At 44.6% G+C, this 24,770-nt stretch overlaps 1 protein-coding gene across 17 annotated transcripts in view; it reads right to left on the bottom strand.

Annotated features, from left to right (window-relative positions):
* Positions 1-24,770, bottom strand: part of CTBP2 (C-terminal binding protein 2) — a 305,318-nt gene that overhangs the window by 3,227 nt on the left and 277,321 nt on the right. For 12 of the 17 annotated variants that reach the window (XM_043519410.1, XM_038409438.2, XM_043519413.1 and 9 more), the window contains 7 exons: positions 24,519-24,673; positions 23,041-23,185; positions 11,167-11,373; positions 7,005-7,219; positions 6,304-6,434; positions 5,141-5,268; positions 3,712-3,829 (listed from right to left, as the gene is read on the bottom strand). In XM_043519410.1, the coding sequence (XP_043375345.1) occupies positions 3,712-3,829; positions 5,141-5,268; positions 6,304-6,434; positions 7,005-7,219; positions 11,167-11,373; positions 23,041-23,185; positions 24,519-24,673 (1,099 nt within the window). Of the gene's footprint in view, positions 1-1,324; positions 1,371-1,567; positions 1,696-3,711; positions 3,830-5,140; positions 5,269-6,303; positions 6,435-7,004; positions 7,220-11,166; positions 11,374-23,040; positions 23,186-24,518; positions 24,674-24,770 lie in introns of all 17 variants that reach the window. The other 5 variants (XR_005293916.2, XR_005293917.2, XR_006282902.1 and 2 more) reach the window with 5 other exon arrangements.

Below are 24,770 nucleotides of genomic sequence, written 5' to 3'. Positions count from 1 at the left end.
ACACCCCTTAATGCAACCTGTTCCAGGGCCATGAAAACTAATGCACAATCAACTGTTACGCTGGAAAATCTGACACTGCTTTAAAGGCCCAGGAAAACATTTCAATGGCTAAATTTATAGGGAAGGGTGCAAAATATGGGCCAAGGGATGTTAGATATAGGAAGGAATTTTGGGTTAGCTGAGGTAGGTGCTAGCAATGCTTAGGAGAATTTCTGGGCTGCAGGGAGCATAGTGCAGCTATAATGGGATGGGAGAGAGACTGAGTATTGTGCTCGCTGTGAGATAGCAGCTATTATACCAGCCAGGTTCTAGAAAGTAGCAACGTATTAACTATGCCTCCTCCAGAACCTCTCCACAATGCCTAGAAGTCCCCCATAGTGGAGACTCCTCAGCTGTTTAATTAAGGCAGCTTTATGGTCTCCTCTGAACAAGTGCAATAGCATGTGTGGGGGGTGTATCAGAAGCCAGGAGGTAGAGCACAGTTTGTGCTCAGGCATGGGGCTAACAAATGGTGCAAAGCCAAGAGAGCAGGAAGGAGCACAGTGAGCGATAGGGCTGGTAAGATGAGAGATGTATGCAGAACCTTGAAAGAGGGCAAGGACAAATAACTTGAGCTTAGTATGAAGAAGAAGAATGATGGGGTAAAGAGGGGCAGGAGCTGATAATGCAATCACAAGCTGGTGGGGCATATGGTGATAAACACAGAGGGCAGACTGGTGGAGTTTATAGTAGACTGGATGAGATAATCAAGGCATGGATCAGAGATGGAGGGGACAGGACAGATGTTAGAGAGGGAAAGAAAGACATGATCTCCCTAGAATCCTGCGATGGAGGAAGGAGAGAGGCAGCAAGAGCAAAATCATGATGGTTAGCTTCGGTGTTGGAGAGTGGTGGCATTTTCAACTATGCGGAAGAGATGTAAATGGAGAGCAGAACTGATGCTGAGCTTGCAAAGGAAATGTGACAGCCAGGAAGAAATACAAGATGAGGCTGATGGAGAAAGATCTGTAAGTCATCAGTATGAAGGGGAGAGCTGAAACTAAGGCATTAAAGAGCAAGTGTAAAACCAGAGCAAGGGCCAAGTATGAAGTCCCTTCCATCAGCGGAGCAATCACAAAGGAAAGAGCTGAGTATGTTCCAGGAGGAAAGTGCAGAGGAGGGGGATGTAACAAACTACCAAAGTGACAACATAGCTCAAAGAGGCTGAGGAGGAAGAGGCAGCCATTAGGATGAAGTTAATAGTAGCTTTGGTATGAAGTGGAGAGGGCAAGAGCTAAAAGAAAAGATGGTGGGTAAGAAATTTTAGGAGCAGGGTTAGACTTACATGGAACTCAGAGGTGAAGGTGAGAAGGGAAGTAGTTGGTTTCATCCTAATTGATGGGGGAAGAAAAGGCCGTTGTCAATTATGGCTTCTTAGTTCCACTGGCACAAGGATCTTGATCCTAACTCAGACCAACTAAAAAGTTAAAATCCATGTTGGCCACAAGTTTGATCCATGTTGGCCACACTTTCCAAGTTGTGGCTTCAAATGTTAACTTTGCTCATGAGCAAAAACAAACCAACTCACCCAACACACGCTGTGGACACACACATGTTGCATCTCATTAAAATACCTGGTATCCTGGCCTCTACTGCTACACCTGAAAAATGCGCTCATACTTTACAGTGGGCAAGCATACTCCAAAAGTGGCTGATCTACACCAATGAAAATATATTGTTAGCAATCTGTGCTGTACATCATATGTTTAGAGTACACATATCTGATTCACTGTATCTAAATGTGTTACACAATAAGCAGTGTGTGTGGTACACACTGTAAAAATGGTGCAAGTTAAACAGAAAGCAACAGCCTGTAAGCACAATACGTTACACAGCCTGAGATGGCACATATCAATGCAATTCTGAGAAGGCCCAAGTGTGACGTTCTGGCTACTTTTTGATGCTAAATTCTATATTCTCCAGCAGAGTCATGACTAGTTTTGTAGATAGTCCAAATAAAATGAGTCACTCTAGGCAACAGTGGAATCTATCCCAACATTTGCTTTGTACTGTGTATGACACCACTGTCATGCTTCATTATGAGCGATTCATACAGAGTTGAATAGCAGACCCTTTTACTCCTTCATTTCCTCCTCCCTTTGGTTACTGTGGTGTAAGTTAACTACACAACTGGCTATGGACATTTTACTGACTGTTATAATTGCCTTCCCTTTTAAAATAATACAAACATGAACAACTCTATTTTGATACCATTTTCTTGTACAATTAAGCTGTACCCCATAATGGAATAATATACAGCCTTGGCCAAGCACTCAGTAGCAAAGCACCATTGTGAAATGCAAAGCAGCTATAACAAAGGCCAGGATCTGGCCCCACATGTGGATTTTATAATCTCGCTGAGGGGGTTCCTTAGTACGTGTGCTGTGGGAGGGCCCATAGAAGCTAGGAGGATATATGTGCTAGAATTAGTCTCGTTCTTCAGACACCTCCTTCCAGTAGAATTATCCACTTAAACAGGGACACTGTCAAATTGTATCGTCACAGTAACCTTGGTTACTAAACCCAGCTTACACGGAAATGGGAAGCACTTTAAAAGCCTTATTTATTTATGACATTTAATTACTTTTTTTTGCATTTCTCTCAGTTTGGACAAAGAAAATTGGGAAATCAGTTTCATTTTCCAATTTTCATTCCCTACTACCATGCTGCAGTGTTCTGCCCGGATCCCAATAGGACCATGCTACAGTATTCTGGTTACAAACACTGCTGCGGAATGTCCATTAATTTAAAATAAACACGGGGAGGTTTGGTTTTTTTTAAATCTTGGAATCATGGCCTCGGGTTTTGTAAGACCTTGTTTCTATACACCTAAAACCAAGACACTAAAACCTGGAAACTGCTGGGTGTCTCAATACGGATTTAAAAGGCTAGTGTTAAGCCTCTTAGCTCTGAAAATCTTGGCCTTAGTCGCTGACCCAACAGTATTCCAACAACATATCAGACTACTAATGTATAGCATGGTGCTGATATTAGAAGTAATATGGCAAAGCCTCTGCTGAGTATCTCTCTCTCAAAATCCTGTGCCCATTTGTGTTTTATTGCACTCTGTGCCTTTGCCTCAAAGCCCATCTTCCTCCCCGGATACACTCCCCTGGCACCCCCAACTTCACACTTCTGTCTGTGGGAATAAAAGGTACAGGCTGTTTCCTGTACAGTGCCTATGTTTTTATTTGTCAGTATTTCTGATTGTGCCACTCCCTGCTCTGCAAAAGCTCCACAGCTCCTTATAGAAAGTCTTGGGGGTATTTTTAGTAAGAATAATGCACAGTGTCTCAAGTTTTCCATCCGCTTCTTAGGCCACGGTGATGAGCATGGTATGACTGGCTAGATTAGCTTGAGACTGCCTGAAGCCCTTCGACAGAAGAACTGAACAAATCTAGAGAGATTCTGTGTATGGGCCATTTATGGAGATGCAGCATTAGCAGCTGCTGTGATGTCTCAGTGGAATATGTGTAAAATAAACTAAGCTTGCTACAAAATAAGTAACTTGAGCAGTGCTGATAACGCCTGCTGAATGACTACACACACAGTTCCTCTACCTAGTCAAATCCACAGAGGTTTTATTTAGACATAGTTACTAGCAGCATTGTCACTGCATATGGAATTCCAGTCTGTATAAAACAGTTGTGAAAATACTTTTCTCCATCTTACCTGTATGTGGCACCATTGAGCTCTGGATGAAGTGCTTGCTGATCTATTACTGACCATGGGGCTGATGTGACAAAGAATTCCTTGTTCACGCAGTTTCTTAGGCTTTCTGGGATGCGACCTGGAACATAGTTCTTAAAGTTAAAAAAGTGTTAAGCAACTTATGGCCTTATCAATATACAATGAGCTACTGTTTACTGATTTCTACTGTGATTGTTAGTGTGAAGGACAATCACATTCCACAAACAGTGTGGAACGGTTTGGAGAACCCAGCAGTGTTTTTGCAGCCAGAATAGCAGTTCAGCATAGCAAGCTGCTGTGCCTCTACTGTGGGGGAAAAAGAAAAGCCTGTAACTTGACTTTCTGCTGATTTCAGAGATGAGTCTAGGCAACAAGCTTTGACATCACCTAAGATAAATAACTTCAGTTGCAAGATGAAGAGTGAGAGCCAAAGTTTTGCTGTCATGTTATATATACATATAATGGGCCCAATTCTTGGGTTAAATTCAGCTATGCCTGCAGCAAGACCCACAGATGGAGGGTTTGCGGTAAAGGTAGCTTTATGTTATCCTTGTAGTGCTCTGATCTAGGGCTAGCTGGTTCCCAATTCACTCTCCAGTATAACCTCATGGCTGCCCTAGGTAACATTGGTTGGTACGCTGCCTACAGCAGGTGCTGCTGTGGTACAGCCTTCTTCTCGTCAACGCTGGGTGACTGCGATGACCAGGGTGGAATACTGTTGGCTACGGCTCAAGCCCTCCTGGTCTCCTCAATCATGTGCTTGTGTTACCTGCTCCAAAGGCATGAGGGAAGTTGGGGGGCTGGATCTCTGCCATTTCCTTTTTGCTCTATGGTGACTGTGGGGTTTAGCTGGGACATATAGTTCTTTATGGTTAAAGTGCCCGGAGGCCTTGGGACATCAAAGCCCTCTGGCAGTCGCTGCACAATTATACTGATTTATTAAAGCATGGGACATCAAAGGTTATTTTTCAACAGTCTTGGTTTGTTGCTTTAAAAGCGGCAATGACCCCTACTTACACATGGATTGCGTCAGCCAGGCAGCCATGTGCTGTGTCGTTCATAAAACTGCACTGTGTGGAATATCAATAACACTTATTGGCTGACAGTGCTTTACAAAGGGAGTATGGATCATTTCCCACAAGTCACTGAGAGGTTCATCACTTGATACCTTCCCCACCGGTAAAATGAGGGTAATGATGCACACCCACTGACTTCAGTAAGAGCTGTGGGTGCTAGGCACCTGTTTCAATTGGGCCACATATGAGCTGTCCAATGTAACAGCGCCTGCAAAACCAGGTTTAGAAACCAGGTCTCCTGGCTCCTTGTCCAATCCACTGACTCATGCTGCCTATTACAAAACAAACATAGGCTAAATAGAATATGCATAAGATAAAAAGACAGAGTTAGATACCTGTGATTGCGCGACGTATTTCAGTAGCAGCAGCCTCTCTCATCTCTAGGGATGCCTGCTCACTGTACCAAGCAGTGTGCGGAGTACAAATTAAATTAGGAGCATCTTTCAATGGGCCTTGAGCAAAACTATGTAAACATGAAAAATCAGGGTGAAAGTTACAAATCGTGAAAACCTAATGGCCAGCTTCCTTAACATACAAGCCACTCTGCTCTAGCCATATGATTTACAGCCACATGTAGCAAACATGGAACACCATGGGTTCTCCCTCTGGTCTGAAACTGTTGAGGGGTTTCTGGCTTTGGGGGAAGAGGTGCTGAAATGTTGCTTTAGTGCCAGGCTTCAGAGGGCATTTTGGACTTTGCATCAGTGCTGAAAAATTTAAAAACCAGCAGTTGTGATAGTAAGAGCAGGTAGATTTGACAGCCTTTTATTAACCTGCTGGATGATTGATTTTACTACTTCCATCACTAGTATTAATGAGGCTGGGCGTCTCTCTCGCATCAACAATAATTCATCTGTCTCCAGCAGAGTCTCTCTTCTCCTGCACTATGGACAGAAGGAGCAAAGTCACTAATGCTGGAGACTTGAAGAGACACTGTCAGGTCATTTGAAGCCTTGAGTTTGTAAGTTTGTATAGAGTTATACGTATCTAAATAAAGAAAAAGCTTTCTCAAAACCATCATGAGAAATATGTCCGTGATTTGCAGGTAACAGTTTTCATTTCATTCATTCCTCTCCTTCCTGATTACCTCCCCAGGACCCCGCCTTCATTCAACCCTCCTGTTCCCCACCGTCTGACTATCCCACCCAGTATCCACACCCGCACCCCCTGACCACCACCCTGAACTCCCCTGCCCTCTATCCAACCCTCTCTGCCCCCTTACTGCGCTGCCTGGAGCACCTGCGGCTGGCAGCGCTACAGGACAGGACAGGCAGCCGCGGCTCATAGTTTGCCCACCTCTGTCCTAGAACAATGCCTACTGTATTTTCTCTTTCATAGCACTAGGAATTCTAGGCTCAACATTCACAGAGCCCAATCGTGGGAGCTGGTGTCAATGGGAATAAATGTGAGCACTAACATAGCTGTAAGATGAAAAGTGAATTCATTGCAGTATGTATAGGTAGCTTTTAATTTAAAAAACCAACAAACCATTGTTTACCTAAATGGCTCTGATTCATGCACATCAAGTGCTGCTCCTCGTATCCTTCCTTCCTTCAGGGCTTGAGTTAAGGCTTTCTCGTCCACAAGCCCGCCACGTGCTGTGTTTACTAGGAATGCTCCCTGCCTCATCTAATGGAATCCAGGAGGAAATAAGAAAATATTCAATATGGTTATCCAATTACTCTTCACGTCTCATTACAGGTATTTAAAGGCTACAGTAGTTAGCATCCTCCCCTACTGACATCTTCCAAGCCACAAGCACTGTATGCAGAATCTCAGAACACTTTATATGGTAAATACAGACATATTTTCCTTGCTGAAAAGATTACCTCTGAACACATGTGTTTCGCATATTGACTACGCAAGGTTGCATAGTGTAGGATTAACCCCAAAAGAAAACCTTCCAAGCTAGCAAGGAGGTTCTTGTGTTTGCTTACCAACAAAGGCTTTTACTTAGAAAGCCTAAACTCTAGTTCATAATGTCAAACAAAACAGGCTCCAGTTTCTGTCTCAGCAACTGCATGAAGGGGCTCTCTTACCTAGTAAAATGCTATCACCTGGTACATAATGTGCACGAGACAGACGTAACTAACTACTCAAAGGTAAAATCATCACTGGTATCATCACTATTATAGTGTTCTGGGTTTGAAGCAAGAACCATAAAATGATCTTCTTTCTTCTCTAGATAAGGTAAATTACCTGTTTAATCGTAAAGTCATTGATAAGGTGGTGATTATGTTCATTAAGGTTACAATGCAAAGATACACAGTCACTCTGATATAGCAGGTCCTGGAGTGTGTAGACTCGCTGGACGCCCAGAGACCTTTCTATCCCATCCTGCAGGTATGGGTCGTAAAATATCACACTGAATCCAAATGCCTTGGCTCGAACTGCAACTGCCTGCGCAGTGCGACCTACGTATTGAGAAAAAGAAGAGAGGATGTTGAGAGTCACAAGGCTTGGGCTATGTGATGCTGCAGCATTGAATCTATACAACAATGTAAGCAACAGATCCATTTACTGCCACAATTTGCTCCCATGTATTTTCTCCCTGGGCCACAGCAAATTCATTCAGCCTGCACTGATTCTGCATGCTCTCTTGCTTATTTATTATCCACATTTATTTGTCAGAAGGTGCTGAGGTGCGGGGCTTTTGCAAGAAAGAATGACATGAGCAGTGGCTAGAGCCAGGCAGGTGGTACAGAAGTTTCTCTGCACCACTTCTCTAATACATCTTCATACCCACTTACTGAAGGAGCATCTGGCTCTTCAGACTCTCCCAGGATGTGACCTGTGGCCTGCTCCCGCTCCCATTGGCTTCAACAGGACCAGGCCTGGGCACTATGCTCCAGGGCCTCCCAAAAGGTGTTAGGCCCCAATCTTCAAATTATTTAGGTGCCTATGGGTCTAGACTAATATCATACTCCTGTACTGTACTTAGGTCATGTGGCTGACATGAGAAATGCAGAGGGGAAAGCTAGTGTAGCGGAAAGGATTTCTCCTTAAAGAGGCATGGTGTGTTCTGAGGACATGAGCTGAGGCATGGGCAAGCGATCTCAGTGGAAGACACATAGCCAGGAACTTCGAAGCCCAGCTCTGAAACTTGAGACATGCCGGTCAAGTCCACTGCCACCGAGGGAATCAGATTCTGCACTTTTAATGTGCACAAGTTAATTAACCGAGGGCTGTGAAGTGCTTTGAGCAGGAAAATGACTAAATATTATCACTAACCTCCTGCACTGCCCATTCTCCCTCCCCATCGCTCACTGGCATGTTTATGCCAAACTTCAGTCTGCAGCAACCTCAGCCCCGAACCTGGTGATTACATCACTTCAGTTCATTCTGCCTTTGGCTTAAGAGCAAAAAAAAAGTAACCAAATGTGTCATTTAACGCTCCCCTGTGCCAGTTACACAAACCACCAGCCTTTGAGGCCTCCCCTCCCTGCCGCAGCCATGACATCTATAAGCCTCTTTAATTCTCAGGATCGACTGTCTAGCTGTTGACTTATCTGAAGGGCAAACATTACCCATATAGCACAGTGTGCAAAGGGCTAGGCCTAGAATGCGCCTTTACAATATAAGCAGCAACAGTGGTAAAAGGACCGTCCATTCAGCATTTGCCATGTTATTTAAAAGGCTGTTGTTTGAGTAAACGTAACTATCTGCACCCCTGCAGCAGTTGGCTCTGAGGTCAGAATTTGCAACTACAACCCCACCAGGGTAGGGCCACATTCTGTGTGTTCTCTGAGCAGGCCAGGCCATGAGGAGCTGTATTAAGAAATGAAATCCTTTATGAGGTGCTTTTGTTCAAGCAGACAATGCCAAAAAAACCCCACAAAAAATAAAGCCCCAGTTATAAGAGCAACTTGTTTGCTGTAGGCTTTTTCTTCCGTGCTCTTGCTGAATGGCTATTTAATTGGGCATGACTAAGACAACTGTCATGGTTTGGAAGCAAAGGTTTAGTAAGGCTATTCTGATAAAGAGGGACAGCTGCAGTGCAATCAGCAGGTCATTATCTACAATGTCGTTCCTATTCAATGTCACTGCCTGGACTTGGCTACCCAATTCGTACATCAATACATGCCCCTTCATTCCTCATTCGTCTGTCTGGCAATGTAAAGAAAGCCAAATAACCAGGCGCTGTCCATTCATGTTGAAGTACTCATTAGAATCAGGCTATGTAAGTCCTGTACTGTGACTGCCGGAAAAGCTGCCCTTACCTGAGTACTTCATACAAAGCATCCCCTGTCTACAGACCAGGCCCATTCCTCAACACAGCAAAGCACTGGCACTGTCATTTTACTGCCCCCTTTTGGCTGGTGCTAGGTGATGCTGAGGGGCTCTAGTTGAAGGAGCTGGAATTCCAATGAGTGAGTGTACTGGAGCCTTTCTCCTCCCTCCAGCAGCAAGCTCTAGGCTTGGTCTGCGGTTACAGGAGCAGGCCCTGAGTGTGTTACGATGCGAGGAAAATGGAAGAATTTTCCAGACCAAGTCCAGCCATTCAGTGCCTCTGTTTTCAAACAGCCCATGACAGGGGCCAGTGCCTCATTTCTGAATATTTAATTTCCCAACAATTGCTTCTGAACACAGTGGGTCAAATTCACCGCTCATGTAGCACCACCAAAATCACAGGAGTTATAACAGGGATGCAATTGGCTCATTGTCCGAAATACCAGTGATAATGGGGCTAGCCTGGCTCAGTGCCCTGGGTGAGGACTACATATGCTGGGGGAACATAAAATACAAACAGCATGCTTACACTGGCTCTGGGATAACAACAACAGAATGGCCATTCTGGCTCAGACCAATGGTCCATCTAGCCCAGTAGCCGAAGTGGACAGTATTAGACTCTTTAGAAAGCATAAACAAAACAGGGCAATTATTGAGTGATCCATCCCGGGCTCTAAGACTCAGTGCTGCGGGGGTTTTGTGGGGTTTTTGGTTTAGCTGGACCCACAGGTATATTCTAGCCAGATCACTCACTACATCTTCAGCCCAGTGTTAAAGCAGGCTGTAGCAGGCTCAGCAACTTCTGGCCCAGCCACCACTAGAGGGGAAGAGAGCACCACACTAAGGGTATGTCTTCACTACCCGTCAGATTGGCGGGTAGTGATCGATCTATTAGGAATTGATTTACCGCATCTTGGCTAGATGCAATAAATCGATCCCTGAATGCGCTCCCCATCGACTCCGGAACTCCAGCCTACGAGGGGCGGAAGCGGAGTCGACAGGGGAGCGGCAGCAGTCGACTCGCCGCCATCCTCAAGGCCAGGTAAGTCAACCTAAGATACGCGGACTTCAGCTACACTATTCGCGAAATTGAAATCTTCTCTGAGGAGTGAGCAGGGAGCCCAGAAGGAGCTAGGTCTCTAAGACACAGCTCCCGCGTTGTGTGGCTCCTGGGGGAAGCACACATTCACACACAGGCTGGTTCATGTAACAAATACATGGACTGGCCCCATGCATGGCCAAGGCACTGCCTGTGGAGAAAATCATCGCTAGCAAGAGGATACAGAAATTGTTGCAAAGGTTCATGGTCACACTCCAGAGCAGAGCGTGTGGGAAGATACAGCATGAAACAAGGCTACCAGTGTGCGTGGAGAAATTCTTTGGGAAAACTACCATAGGGTAAAGGGAGAGTGCACGAGAGGCTCACCAAAGTCCCCGCAGCCTTGGAAATCTGCTTCCTCTTCACAGAGGAAGCTGGGTTCACAATTCTGAACAGGAAAATAACAGGCTCCTTTGGCGGAAAATCAGGGCACATTGCTTCTGTTCCCACGGAACTATAGCAGCTTAAAAACACTGTTAAATTGGTGGAACTCCTAGCGTGGGTCCTGTTGTATCACTACAAAACGGCTCACATCAGTAGTGCAGTCCAGTAAATGTAGCAAAATAAGTTATGCTGATATCAAAGATCTAAGTCAGGAATGGGGAACTTTAAGGTAGTGGAGGGGCCACAAAATACATTCAAAACCTTTGACAAGCTGGCGGGGGCAGTCCTGGGAGAGGGGATTGGGGAACGAGCCTGACCCGCATTCATGCTGCACTACTGGCTCCTCTGCCAACTCTGGCCTGTTGGCTCCCAACTCTGGCCTGTTGGCTCTCGCCACAGTATCATGTCACAGCCACCGGGACCCCTTCCTGGCCCTCACACCACCAGATCGCCTGCCCCAACTGGACTGCAGGGGTCCAAATAAAATGATCTATTTAGAGGGATGTAGCCCTTGGGTGACCAGTTGCCCATCTCATATCTAAGTCCTGAGAGTCGTACTCCTCCAAGGTTGAGACTCCATTAAATCTATCTAGATCCATTAGATGGCTCTGCTTTGGATATTTTGTCCCCCAAAAGTTGCCAACATACCAAATCCAATGAGGCCAAGAGTTTCTCCTCTGATCCGAGCTGCTCCCGAGGCCACCTCCCTTATCTGTTCCACACTCTGCACTCGGGTCCCTTCCCTCAGTGCTTGATACAGCCAAGTGTTCCGCCTGTAGAGGTTTAGGACATGGCATATGGTGGAATCTGCAGTCTCTTCCACAGCTGCTGATGGGATATTGCAGACAGCAATCCCTGGAGAAGGGGAAAAAAACCCAACAAAATCACAATCTTAGAGCTGCGCGATCTAGTCACTGAAACACCAGCAAATCTCCAGGCTTCTCACTAATGAAACTATTTTATGTCCAAGAAACTGATCTCAACCATTTCTATGTTCCTTGATACCATCAGCGGACCATTTCCCAACCCAGCATGAAGGTGGACCTGCTCAAAATTACATGATGGTGAAAGGAATTTTGTGGCAAACTCCCAGTATCACCTTGAAATTATACTGCTAGATGCTGCTTCACAAAGCACCAAACTCACAGCTGCAGCCTGCGGACTACGTAAGGAATACCATACATAAGAACATATTATTGGCACACTAGATCAGGCAAGCATGCCTTCTAGGTAGGTATCGAAACACTGTACTTCCCAAGGTAGATTTTTTTCACAGGTTTTAAGCTAAAGCTCAAGACACCCTTTAAAGCGAAGATTCCATTTATTTTAAGCAATCCTAATTGCTAACAATGAATCCTATTTTGATACTTATAATTTTTTTGACATTATATTTTTTCCCCAATGAACCAATTAGAAGTTCTTTTTAAATGTAATACCAGCAGTACAGTTATTATAGGAATGTTACTGATCTGCTTTCTTTATTTTAGCTGCACATAACACATTAGTGTATTAATTTTCTGTAGTGAAGGGGCTAAGTAGTTCCAAAGGATGCAAGTCCCAACCAGGCCCATTGTTCCTTCACAAAGTTTGGTTTTATAAGCTGCAATAAGACTGCTTTCACCTCTGAAATGTCAGTCTGCTGCATTTCTATACAGAGCAAGCATCCCGCCACAAACACACACCAATAAACTGGTGGTACCTCACCACTGTGCCACAGCAGGGCAGTGATATTGGCCAGTGCAGCTGGTCGTTCTGAGACAAAAACTCAACCTTTTTGATCTATTCTGTCCTTAATCGAGACTGTTATGACATTGTTGCATAGTGATGTGTGGGAAGGAGGGGTTCCTTGGGCGCTTCTGGTTTAAATTCTCCCGCCAGATCGAGGGGAGATTTGGGGTAATTTCTGTCTCTGACGGGACTCACGCCAGCTCTGGAGCCCTGCCAGGATTACTTATCCTTTGGGCGCTTACAAACAATTCTGAAGAAATGTCTGCATTTGGGATGCACCGAGGGTCAGATTTTTTAAAAAAAATTCCCAGGACAGCCTGCCCTCGCCATACCAACAGGCCATCACACTATTTCCCATTGCACTTGCTGAACACTCTTAGTAACAGGAAAACAGTAGAAACATGTACTATGCTCCTCTGAAAATCAGGCTCTTACTGCACACGTTTTCTATGCAGCCTCTTCTCTCTCCTCGGTTATAAATAATGAGAAATGTTTAAATGGTGAAACATTTCCCAGCCCTTCACTTTCCCTCTCTGCAATGAATCTGGCCCAGGGACACAGAATCACCCCAGGCTAAGGGAGAACATTTTTGGACGAGTCCCTCTTTTTTTGTCCATGTGAGAGTCAATGACCATTTTGGGTAATAGTTTCAAAAGTGTCCAAGTGGTTTAGGAGCCTATATATCATTGAAAGTCGTTTAGGGTCCTAAAATCCGAAGACCAAATCCTCAAAGATATTTCAGCCGCTAACTCTCAATGAAATCTATGTAGGCACCGAAACACCTTTGAGGATCTGGCACTTTTGGGAGTTATACCCACCATCATGATTCCATACTTTTTAAACCTTTCCTTGGAAAGAGCAGTCATAAGGTTTGCAGCCCTATCTTGCTGTAAAGGGTCAGAATCCCACAGTCCTTAGTCAGGCAAACTCGTATGAAAATCCCTACAGCCCAGATCCCTAAAGGTTCTTAGGCGACTAAGTCCACATTCAGGCTTATGGATATTCTCAAAGTTGACACCTAACCCTGGAGACACCTCCAAATGCTGGTCGGCATTTGCAAAGCCACCTTAATGGTGATGCTGCCCCACAGCTAATGAGCAGCTTGGAGGCCTTGCTCAAGCTGACACCCTGTCGACCCCTAAGCCAGAGTCTCAAATTGGTCAGGGGAAGGGAAACGCCTATCTCACCAGCAGGACCCAGTCCAGTAGGTGTGCTCAGAGCATGATTAAACCACACCTGTGGACAAGAGCAAGTGTGGGAGAGCGTAAGTAGGAGAGAGAGATGGTTTCAGCTGCAAGGGCAGGGGCTACCTAAGTAACTGACCTGTCTTTGGTGCCTCACTCCAGGAGAGGGTTCGCAGCTAAGACTGCCACATGGAGGGAGGCGCCTAGCAGCCAGCCGCACCAGGTCAGCCGCTCGGGTGCCTAAGCTTTTCTCCTTGCCCCAAGTCTTTCCTCGGGATTTCACTCCCAGCTAGCTTAGGTGGCTCCCTTGCTGATTCCTTCCTTAGGTGTCTAGCTCTCCCTCTGCACTGTAAGGGGAGACTAGCACAAGGCTGATCATTCAACCGGGCAGCAGACTGCCTAGAGTTAAGTACTGCTATGTTGAGCAGGATAATGTCTATGTACCGTACCTTCAAGGATCTGCGCATTGGTCCTCACCTTGTGAGAAGGACCTATGGGCTATCTGTGCATGTAGGCAGTGCACTGCCAGCCTGCCTGACAGGGACAGACTGAAGAAGTGAGGACTAGTGGAAAAATTAACTGAGGGGAAGAGCAATATTAAAGTCCGGTGCGGCACTCAAAGCTTGTCTTCACTGCAGAGTGAACCCAAGTTATAACAAACATCCTAACTCAAGTCCCATCCACACACACAACCCCTTAACTCCAGCGCTGTGGTACTTTTAACTCATGTTGGCTGGTCCATTGGGGGGACAGGGCAACAGATCATCAGCTACTAAGACACCCACTCCGTGCTGCTAACAATCGCAGGTTGTAGCTTGCGTGTTATTTCACTCTCACTTGAGCTAGGCTAACTCGAGAGGCTATTCAAGTGAACTCTGCAGTTAGGACATAGCCTCAGCAGGGCAACCTGGAGCAGCTGAAGTGATGGGGGGAGGGGGAGACTCAGCTGTAATGGCAAGAGAGGCAGGTGGATGGGGAAGTTCCTCCTCTCCCCGTACAAGGGCTTCCTCCCCAGGAGGAGGGACAGGCTCTCACCTCCCACTAAACCTTCCTTCTCCCATCACTTGAGTCTCAAGTAGCCTGATGCAGAGTGGTAGCTAGCCCGCTCCTGCATGGTGGAGGGGTCACTCCTGGGTACTGATGTAGGAGGAGCAGCAGCAGCTCTGAGCAGGCTCTGATGCAGTCTGCAGCCCTGTCAGCATGGAGCAGGAGGTGAGGCTGAGATGCAGGGCTTGCCTAGTTCTCACAGCACTATAACCTCTTTGTTACGGTGCAGGAAGAGGAACGGGCGCTTGCCGAGATCAGCTGATCAGGACACCCATTAGAGCGGACACTGCTGAATAAGCCAAAAGTTCTCAGCGAGAACTACAATTGTGAGCTCAGTCCTGCTCTCAAGGGCCTGGGTGCTCTAGGACTAATCGAGCAGGTGGGGAATTCTGCATTCAATTAAATATACACAGGAACAAGCAATTGATACGGCACCCCCCAGAGGCATGTTATTTTACTCTGCTCCCATACTTTCAACATGCTGCATATTTTTGTATTAAAAAATGCTAAACTGTACCATCGAGTTTGCTGGGGGAGAGGTAAGTCACTGTGGGGGTGCAGTGGGGGGCTGGGAATGCCCCAACCAGTGTCTCCTACTTTGCACAGGTTCAGCTGCTAGTCCCGGCTGGGCTGGGGGCGAGGGAGAACGGAACTTGCTCTTTCCTGCAAGGAGTGACTGGGGTTGGGCCAGACCCATCCCCAAAAGCCCCCCAACCGCACGAAGCTCTGCATCTCCCCCCCCACCCTCCTGCTTCCTGCCCCCATTGCTTCTCAGCCACAGGGGGAGGGGTCACTGTACAGGGAGCTGTTCCCCCATCCACCAAATCTCCGTGCATCCAGACACCCCCCAGTGCCCCACCCGACTGAGCCTCACCCCCTACATCCCAGAGCTCCCCCACCTGGACCCCCTCTGCCAAGTCTCACCCCTTCCAAGCCCTCCACACTCAAAGCCCCACCCCGATGAGCCCCATCCCCCTCTGCACCTGGACTACCCTACAAGTCCCTCACTCTCAGACTTCCACCCCACTGAGCCCCAACCAGCTGCACCCAGACGCCCCTGCTGAGCCCCCCACATCCAGACCCCCTGCTACCCCTATCCCTCCCATGCTCCCTGTAGAACTACCTTCATCTGAACCCCCCTACAGAGTCCCACTGCCCCTGCAATCAGAAACCCCCAACAAGCCCCTGGGCATCCAGTACACTTGGACCCCACACTGAGCCGTCCACACCCAGATTGTCCCACACAGAATCCTCTCACTCCACACCTGGATCCCCCCCACACTAAGCCCCTCTACACTTGGGTCTTACTGGACTGAGCCTGCCTGCCTTCACCTGGTGCAGAGAAGCAGGGCCTGGGAGTGTTTCTGAGGCAGGCCTGGCCTTTGCGTTGTGTCAGCCTCCACATTTATTTATTGATAAATGACATTTGCAGAATTTTTGGCGCAGATTTCCCTTGAGAGTAAATGTTTGCACTGTAAACCTTGTAAAGGTCTGATCCAAGCCCACTGAAGTCAATGAGAGTCCTTCCCCCGACTTATGTGAGTTCTGGATCAGGCCCTAAGGCATTTATAGGTCTATTGCTCTCAGTGGATGTGTAATTCTAATTAATGCTGAGAGGTGTTACACCCACTGTGTAATGTGCATGGTAAGGGGGAGATGGAGATGAGGGAGGGGTAGGGTAAGGCCCCAGAGGATGTAATATGAAGTTAAAGTCTTCAAATGTAAATAATTGTACAGCTTTTGTTTATTTTTAAAAGAAAACACCAAGGAGCTACGCAAACTATAGTCAAACTGTGAGCAACATGTCAACAGTCCACAGCCAAATGAACATATTTTTGTAGATAAACGCTTTGCCAAGTGTCTAATTCAAAATGATTGTTCCAAAGAGCATGCATTTTCTTTACTTTTACTAAGATTTTGAAGGGATGAATTATGTTAACACTAGTCTATCAACAAACCTGAAAGACCTGTGTTCGTCTGGCAAGGCATAAATATCAGTTTGATTTTATATGCTAATGGTATCCATTAGTGGTAAAACAATTCACATTGCTGCTTGCAACATCTCACTAACATTTCTGTAACACACAAATATGGCCAATATATATTATGACTCTTTAACCTAGTTAAGAATGCAACGTTATTGTGATAGCGAGCATCATCAGGAGGCTGCCACACAATCTTCTGGTTTCTTTTCTTTTTTTGGGAGGGTGGGGGCATGAGAACAAGTTTTAACTCTTAGGAAGACATGATGCACTGTTGCTAGTCTGGTGTTTTGCAAGGCTGTGTGCAGAGGCAACTTCAGGAGAGAAGGAGCTGTGTGACATGCAGCAGAGTTTGCTCTCTGTCTTGGGCTCTGACTGGAGTCAATACTTGAGGCATAGCAGCTCCCTGGAAACTAGGTATTGGTGTTGGGCTGAGATTCCTGGAAGCTGGGACTGCCTTGCATGCTGTTTGACCACACTTGTCCCAGGACTGATGTATGAGTGTAAATAAAATAAATTACTCATAGAATATACCCAGACAATATGCCACTGACTTCTCCATCCAAGCTGATGTGATAGTGGCCAGAAAGACCATCTTAAGGGTAAGGTTTTATTTACACACATACACCAGTCCTGGGCCAGGACGGTTAAATAATCTGACAATAGCTCCATGAGTAACAGGAGGACAACGTTAAGACAACATGCAGGAGTCAAGTCTCCAACAGGAGGGTAAGTATGCAGATGGCCCTTGAGGAATCTGGATACCATTGGCTACAACTGTACTGACATGACACATCAATACTGCTGCAATATAAACTCCGAGAGAAGGAAGAGTCAATCCAGATTGTTTCAAGTGCAACACATAATGGAGGATCTTTGGTACTGCAGCTTCAACTGGTTCCAGAGCATGCTGGATAGGCTATATGGAGACCTGTTTCCATATGGAGAAGTAGATCTTCCTGGCAGATGGCGTCATGCTTTGTATGAGGCTATCCTGGACCTCTTGATAACAGTTTCTGTCAGTAGTGCTCAAGGAGCCAACATCCAAGCCACTGGGTGCAACAGCTGCAGGTCTACCTGCAATATCTGATTGTGGTTCTGAGATATCATGTCCTGGCAGATTGCTAGAGGGATGCAAGACAGGACTGAACTGACACGTTCAAGAGGTCTGGCAGACCAAACAGCCTTGTCTAACAGACAGCTATTAGCATCAGAATGGACGTCTTCCCTCTGATTTTGGATATCACCCTGGGGATCAGGGGAACCGAGGGGAAAGACGTATAGGAAACCTGGAGACCTGTAAGGAGGCCAGGTTCAGATGCCCTCTAGTGCAGAAGTTCAGGCACTTGGTGTTGTCCTCTGTGGATCCCCCATTTGTGAAATATCAGCTCTGCAACAGACACCTGCAGAGACCACTTGAGGTTGGTTATTGTGTGCCTAATTAAAAAGTCTGCCAGGTTGTTGCTCATTCCTAGAAGATGAAGAGCCAATGGGATTACCCCATGGTGGTGACGTCAGGTCCAATGACTTCCTAGCAGAGAGGGGATGACCCAGCATCTCCCTGCTTGTTGATGTAGTGCACTGCAGACATGTTGTCCAGTAAGATCTGCACCAGAGGCTCCCAGAGAACAGACAGGAATGCCATGCAGGCTGACTGGATGACCCTGAACTCCAGGACATTCAGATTGTCCTGGGACCTGGTCAAGAAAGGAACACGCTTTCATACGTTCTCTAGATTCAGCCATTAAGTGGGCTCTTGTAGAACTTGGGTGGGAATGTGACTCTCTTGTTCATGTGATGGAGATCACAGTTGTAGGAGCCACAGATGAAGTCTTGCAAGCAGCCTCAAGTATATGCACAATGCAGGTGACTCAGCAGCCCCAGGCATGTACACACCATTGCTGCCAGGTTTGATTGGAAGTCCCTTGTCATTGACTGAACAGACAGGAACTTGTCCCCCTAGCAGGTGAGCTCTCATCAACAGAGTTGATCATGGCTCCCATGAACTCTATTGTCAGCAATGCTGTTACAGACTCTTTTTCATAGTTCACAAGGAGTCCTAATTGGAGAACAGAAAGAGGACTCCACAGGTGCTGCAGTTTCCTGCTTGGGCTTTGCCCCGGATCAGCCTGCCATCTAAGCACAGACAGATGTGGAGTCCCTTTCTCCTTCAGTGTGCTGCCCCCACCCCCACGCATTTGTGAATATTCTTGGTGTTGTGGAGAGTATGAAGGGCAGTACTCTGTATTGTTAATTGTTGGGCCCCACTGTGAATCTAAAGATCTTCCTGCAAGTCAAGAGCTATAAACCAATCTTGAGCTTGGAGAGATGGAATGATGCAGGCAAGAGTTATCATTCTGAATCTGAGGCCAGTATCTGTATTTGTTGAGTCTTCTCAGGACTAGGATAGGATGAAACCCCCTTTCTTTGCAATAAGGGAACAAAAGCTGCGCTATCAGATCTAAATATTACCATAATAGGAGGAATTTCAGCACAGACATTAGAGACTTTAAATTGTAGTATTCGCACACTGCCTGTTTACTCAATTGCAGCAGCACGGGAATGCAGGACAGAAGTAAAATGTATGCACCGCACTTTTAACAACCCCTCACTGACGGTAACGCAGTTAGACGTGTCCCGATGTTGCTTCCAGTCAGAGTGTGCATGACTGATTTCAGAACAGTTTCACCACCCCATCTAGTGTGGATGTTGCTGAAGAAGACCATTTTAAAAAATGTCAAAGGTGAAATTTTAATTCATCACAGTCCAATCAGTTATGGCAAGGGGCTTGAGAGACATTTTTATAGAATAATTTCCTGACATTAGGAGTTTAAAAAAGAAAAAAGAAGGTGAAATATAGGGAAAATGTCTCCATAAAAATGCCCTGTGTCTATGTGACACAGGGCCAGAAAGGGTTACACAACTTGCAGGATAAATGACTCAGATTCAACCTGTAGAGACATATTAGTAGATTATGATTGCGTTTGTGAGTTTACATATGTATTGTTAGAGGTTGACAATGCAATCAAACAGTTCCTGTCTATCACTCTATTCTGCTAATTCAAAGATCAAAAGGAGATATTAACATTTAGATGAACTGAATGTAGTAATATCACTGTTTTTCATTTCTCTTTGAAGTATGTAATAAACTACCCGTAAATGGCAACAGATGAGCAGTTGCCTTATTGTTAATCCATGCAGCTTGTTACCTATGATGCTTAGGAAATAGGAGGTTACTTCAAAATCACTATTCTTCACCTAAGGAATGCCTGCTGTCAAGATGCTATCGATAGCCCACTTGAGAACTATAAAAAGAACTCTTGGGTCCTGATCCTTTTATCTCAGATCTACTTACACTTCATCAGGGGAAATTTGAGTCGCAAGACTAAGGTCCCCAGCTCCAGTCCGGGTCACTCTAATATTGGACATTGGACTGTGACCTATGGAACTAATTCTGAAAGAACTTTTGCGACTCTAAAGCTCATCTCTATTATGAAACTGATCTAAAAATTTTATTCAAGTCTGTATGTATAATGATCTTTTAATCTATACTCACTCTCTCTTTTTTAATAAATCTTAGTTTAGTTAATATGAATCGGCTGTAAGAGTGTATTTGGGTAAGATCTGCAATATTCATTAACCTGGTGGATAATGTCTCTGATCCTTTGGGATTGGTAGAACTTTTTATATGATGAACAAAATTTTCAGTAATCCTCATCATGTTTGACTTGGCTGTCTGGGTGGGAGCTCATGGCGGGGCTGCTTTAAGGGAACTGTGTTTCTGGCTTCTGGGTACCCAGCATGGTATTGTAGAAGTTGTTTCGTTGCTGGCTTGGTGAATCTAAGTATTAGAGTAACCACCAGTTTTGGGGATTGTCTGCCTCATTCTTTGCAGTTTGCCCTAACTGAGCAATCTCAGTGTGGCCTGACCTGGGACTCCGTTCACAGTCTATAAACACATAACACAAATAATTAGGCCGTTAGGTGTGTGATGAAGACTATCTTGGTTTGCAAAATCAGTTCCACCCTGGATAATTCTAATTAAAATCTAACATGAATATTGTGAACAGTTATCGCTAATGTATCTAAAAGGGAGGTCAGAATTAGATTTATTGCCATGATCATCTACTTTGGATTATATTCTTTCCTCAAAAACTTCTTGATATGGAGTACATAATTAGCCTGTAGTGTCAAGGCTGGTTGGCATGATTGTTAATATTTCTACACAAGTGGATTCAGGGAGATTTCCTCTTCAGAGCACAGGGCATCATGAAAACATCTATACGCAACTCTGAAGTTTCAGAAGTTAACTAGGTAAGATCTACAAACTGCAGAGGACCTATCATGTATCTGTTTAACCAAAGATATCTATCCCTGTCACAAGAGTAGAAGCTGGCAAGGAGACATTAGCAGCTGTAGCTTTGGTTTATAACTAATAGCAATGAATAGTAAATGGTTTGACCATTACAGAAGCATTTTTCCTTAGGGATATTTGCTCTGTTCCAATCTGTCAGAACTGCTGCACATCTGTTATGCAAAAGTATACAAAGTTTTGTGTCAAAGCACTGCCGAGATCCACGGGTGAATGCTGCCTTTGCTTTTATATAATGTGCATCTCTATGGGGACATGAAAAAATAAAATTGATTTCTCAGTAGATTTGTGAGAACATTTTAAAATGTCATTTTCCTGTTTCCAACAATAAGATAAAAAAAAGCTTTTGTTAATGTCAAAAAAGTACTGATATGAAAAACCTGTGATCAGTCAGAAAAACGGAACTGTTATCCACACCTGGGCAACAGACAGGAACAAGTGGGGGAGAAAAAAAAATAAGTCTTCGCAAATATATAGCCACTGACATTATTTTACAAATCCCAGAAACTGCTACAACGCAGGTGTGAGACTACAGGGATTGCAGCAACCCTAAAGTAAAATAAAAGCAGCTCCATCCCAATAGGGCTCTTCTTATTAGACTGTACAACCTTATTGTTGTCCACCGAATGCATCCGATGAAGTGAGCTGTAGCTCACGAAAGCTTATGCTCAAATAAATTTGTTAGTCTCTAAGGTGCCACAAGTACTTCTTTTCTTTTTGCGAATACAGACTAACACAGCTGCTACTCTGAACCTTGTTGTTATTAATTTCTGCTTCTCATAATCATCAGGAACAGCAAAGAAGCTGTGGAGAGGCGGCTGCGAACTTTCTGTAGCACAGGGTGTTCATCTGGAACGCTGTTAGGTGTAACGGATTCTGTTTCAATTCCTCAATTTAAAATGAATTAACAATTTGGTGTAAAGGTTGAATTTCATTGCTATTATGGTAATTATTCCAAGTAGGAGATAGTTCAGAAGGAGAGCGTATGCATTAAATGAGCCTGAATGTCTGAAATCAGAATTGAGCCACTTGTGTTCAGAGGGTGGATACCGCATGACTCGTCACTATGTTTAGCTACCTATCATGTATCAACTATACAGAGTTAAAGATCTCTCCTTAGTTTTTAAAAAAATTCCCTTCTAAATAGTGGTGCCAATTAAACTTCCGGCTACATTTGTAGGTAGAAATTACGTCTTTCACTTCAAATCCCATCATTTGGCAACCCAATTTGCAATGTTTAAAAGGGAGGATTATGCAGTTATGTTTGTGTACTTTGTTCAGCTTTTTTTAAATGCTGAAGGCCTTTGAACCTGGATAGCATGGATGACAATAGTAAGAGTTACAAATACAGAAGAATCTGTGACACTAAGAAGACACTGCTCCACTAGCTGAAAAACACTTCACTATGCTAGGATTTGCTTTTTAGGAATGACTATTTGAAACTATTTCACCGGAATTATCTAAGGGTCTAAATGTCTGTTGTTCTTATTTTCCTGAGAGAAAATCTTTAACACAAGCAGTCTTGAGCAATGCTGTCATGGTACTTCTTGATGGATTGCATTCTTTGGATCAAATTATCAAAAGGGGTCTCAACACAGTCACTAGAATTGTAGATGCAATTTAGCTCATCTAGTTATTTGTATGTGCAAATCCCCAGAGTTCCACAAGCAATCTGCATTTGCATGCAACTTGGGTAGACCCATAACTATTCAACTGGTGTACAAATGCAACTAAATTTAAGGACACGAGTTATCGTGATTGCAAAAAAGGTGCCTGCAACTGTAGATGGTAGTTTCTATTTGATTATGCAGATACAAATTAAACATGATGGAGAAATAAATACTAACAAGAATAAGAAAAACACCCCACAGAACTAATAAAAAACAATCTCATTTTTTTGTGCTGTGGGTGGATAAATATTTATTTATTTATTTATTTACTTCTAACTGGGGCAAGTTTTAAAAAGCAGTTTCTAAAATTACAATTGTCCACGCTTTTGTGTATTTCACAGTCATGTTCTTTTGCATGCAACATCTTAAAACACACAAAATTACACCCACAATTTTAGGGACTGAGTCAAAACCCACTTGAAAATTTGGTCTGATGTGCCAAGTTGATCGAATGCAGGCAAGAAACAATGTCACCTGGGCTGATTTAAAGAGAAACAAACCAATGGCAGAGGGGCCATTGGCATGGAATGGACACATACCGAGCTCCCCTGCAGCTTTGATATCGATGTTGTCATAGCCACTGCCTATTCGAACGATGACCCTTAAGGCCTTGAACTTCTCTAGATCTTCTCGGGTGAGGGTGATAGTGTGGTACATCATTGCCCCCACGGCTTCATTTAATACCTGAAACAGAACAAAAGGATGTCAGAAAATTCTAGTAATTTAGGTGGGGGAAAACTGGCAACAACCGTTACAGTAGTGTACAATGGAACCAATGGGCCTGTCCCTGCAAGGTGCTGAACTCGTGGTGTTGTGCACCCGTGACTGTGGCAGAGTTAACAGGAGTTGAGGGCACATACTAAGGTAAGGTCCAGTATTTGTGAGATGCTTCATCCTTAGAGGAGACTCTGCACCAGAACTCTGTAGGCAATTCATGCCATGTTGATTTCGAGGATATCTTATACACTGGAACAAGCTTAGGGAAAAGTCCAGTTATACAAGAAGAAATGTAACTGGTGAGCATTTCTATGTGCTCCTTTGGTATTATACAAGTATTTACTACACTAGAGGATCACACACTGTTCCTTCTGTAGGCTGAGCTCACTGCACACCTCAGAAGGTCATTGCATCCCTTTCTTCTCCCCCACAAGCTCCCTGTGTGCCACCTTCCCTACCCCTCTATTTCAGGGACTCCCTGCAACCCCCCCACTCCTCAGTGAGAACTCTCTGTCTCTCCCATTCTGAGGTCCACCAATTCTCCCATACTGGGATCACCCATTTCCCCCATGCCAGAGGCTCTGTGTGTGCCCTCCTTCCCCCATCTCCATTATTTTTTTTCCTTTCTGTCTAGGGAAGTAAATCATTCAGGGTGTCAACATTTTAAACTCTATTGGGAGGATGGGCCAAGCTGAAATGAGGGGTGCTGTTAGGTTGCAAAGTGTTAATGGCTGCCAATTACCAGTTCTTTGATACAGAGACAATTATAGACTTGGTTGAAGCTGATGTGTGTGCTAACCAGATTCCAGAGGCTCCTTAGGTCCCCCATTTCCCTCTTCCAGTTGACTGATTTTCTCCAAAATCAATAGAGTTCTGCCCACTGACACCTAGAATTTTCCCTGAAATTTTGGAATTGATTGGTTGCAACACTCAAAAGTTTCCATCCAAACAAACAGTTCAATGCCACTGAGTTGAGCATAGGACCTCACACTGAATGCGAGAGTTGTCTGAAAAACTTCAAAATTAGAAATGTTGAGGGCATTTTTTAAATCAAAAATTTTGATGCAAAAAAGCCAAACAAAAAACAAAACAAAACCCTCCTGAAATGTCCATGAAAATTACATCCTGATTTCCAGCCACTTTTACTGAATATTAAGCCACAGATATTTTTAAAAGTATGATCAGTTTATCACACTAAAATGCAGCTTCCAAACAGGAAAATAAATATGGTATTAAAAAGGACAAGCATCTTTTTCCCCTTAAAAAAAAATCTCAATGAAGTTACAGAAGTTAAATTTACCTTCTCATGAATCTCCTGAGTTGATTGTGCATCACAGAATGCAACAGTAGCCAAGTCTTTCAAAATTGGCATCTCCACTGTACAGTCCCTTCCATCTAACAAAGCCACCAAAGGACGAGGATGCATAGGGCCATTCATTATTTGTGGGCGAATACCTGCAATCAAAAGGAGTTTTCGTGTTAGATAAGCAGGACTTAAAACACTTCTCAGTCTATAGTTGCTCCTATCTGAGTATTATTTGAACTTGGTTTC

This window comes from Dermochelys coriacea, chromosome 7, assembly GCF_009764565.3.
Source record: "Dermochelys coriacea isolate rDerCor1 chromosome 7, rDerCor1.pri.v4, whole genome shotgun sequence".
NCBI classification, from domain to species: Eukaryota; Metazoa; Chordata; order Testudines; family Dermochelyidae; genus Dermochelys; species Dermochelys coriacea.
This window is presented reverse-complemented; position numbering and strand designations above follow the sequence as displayed.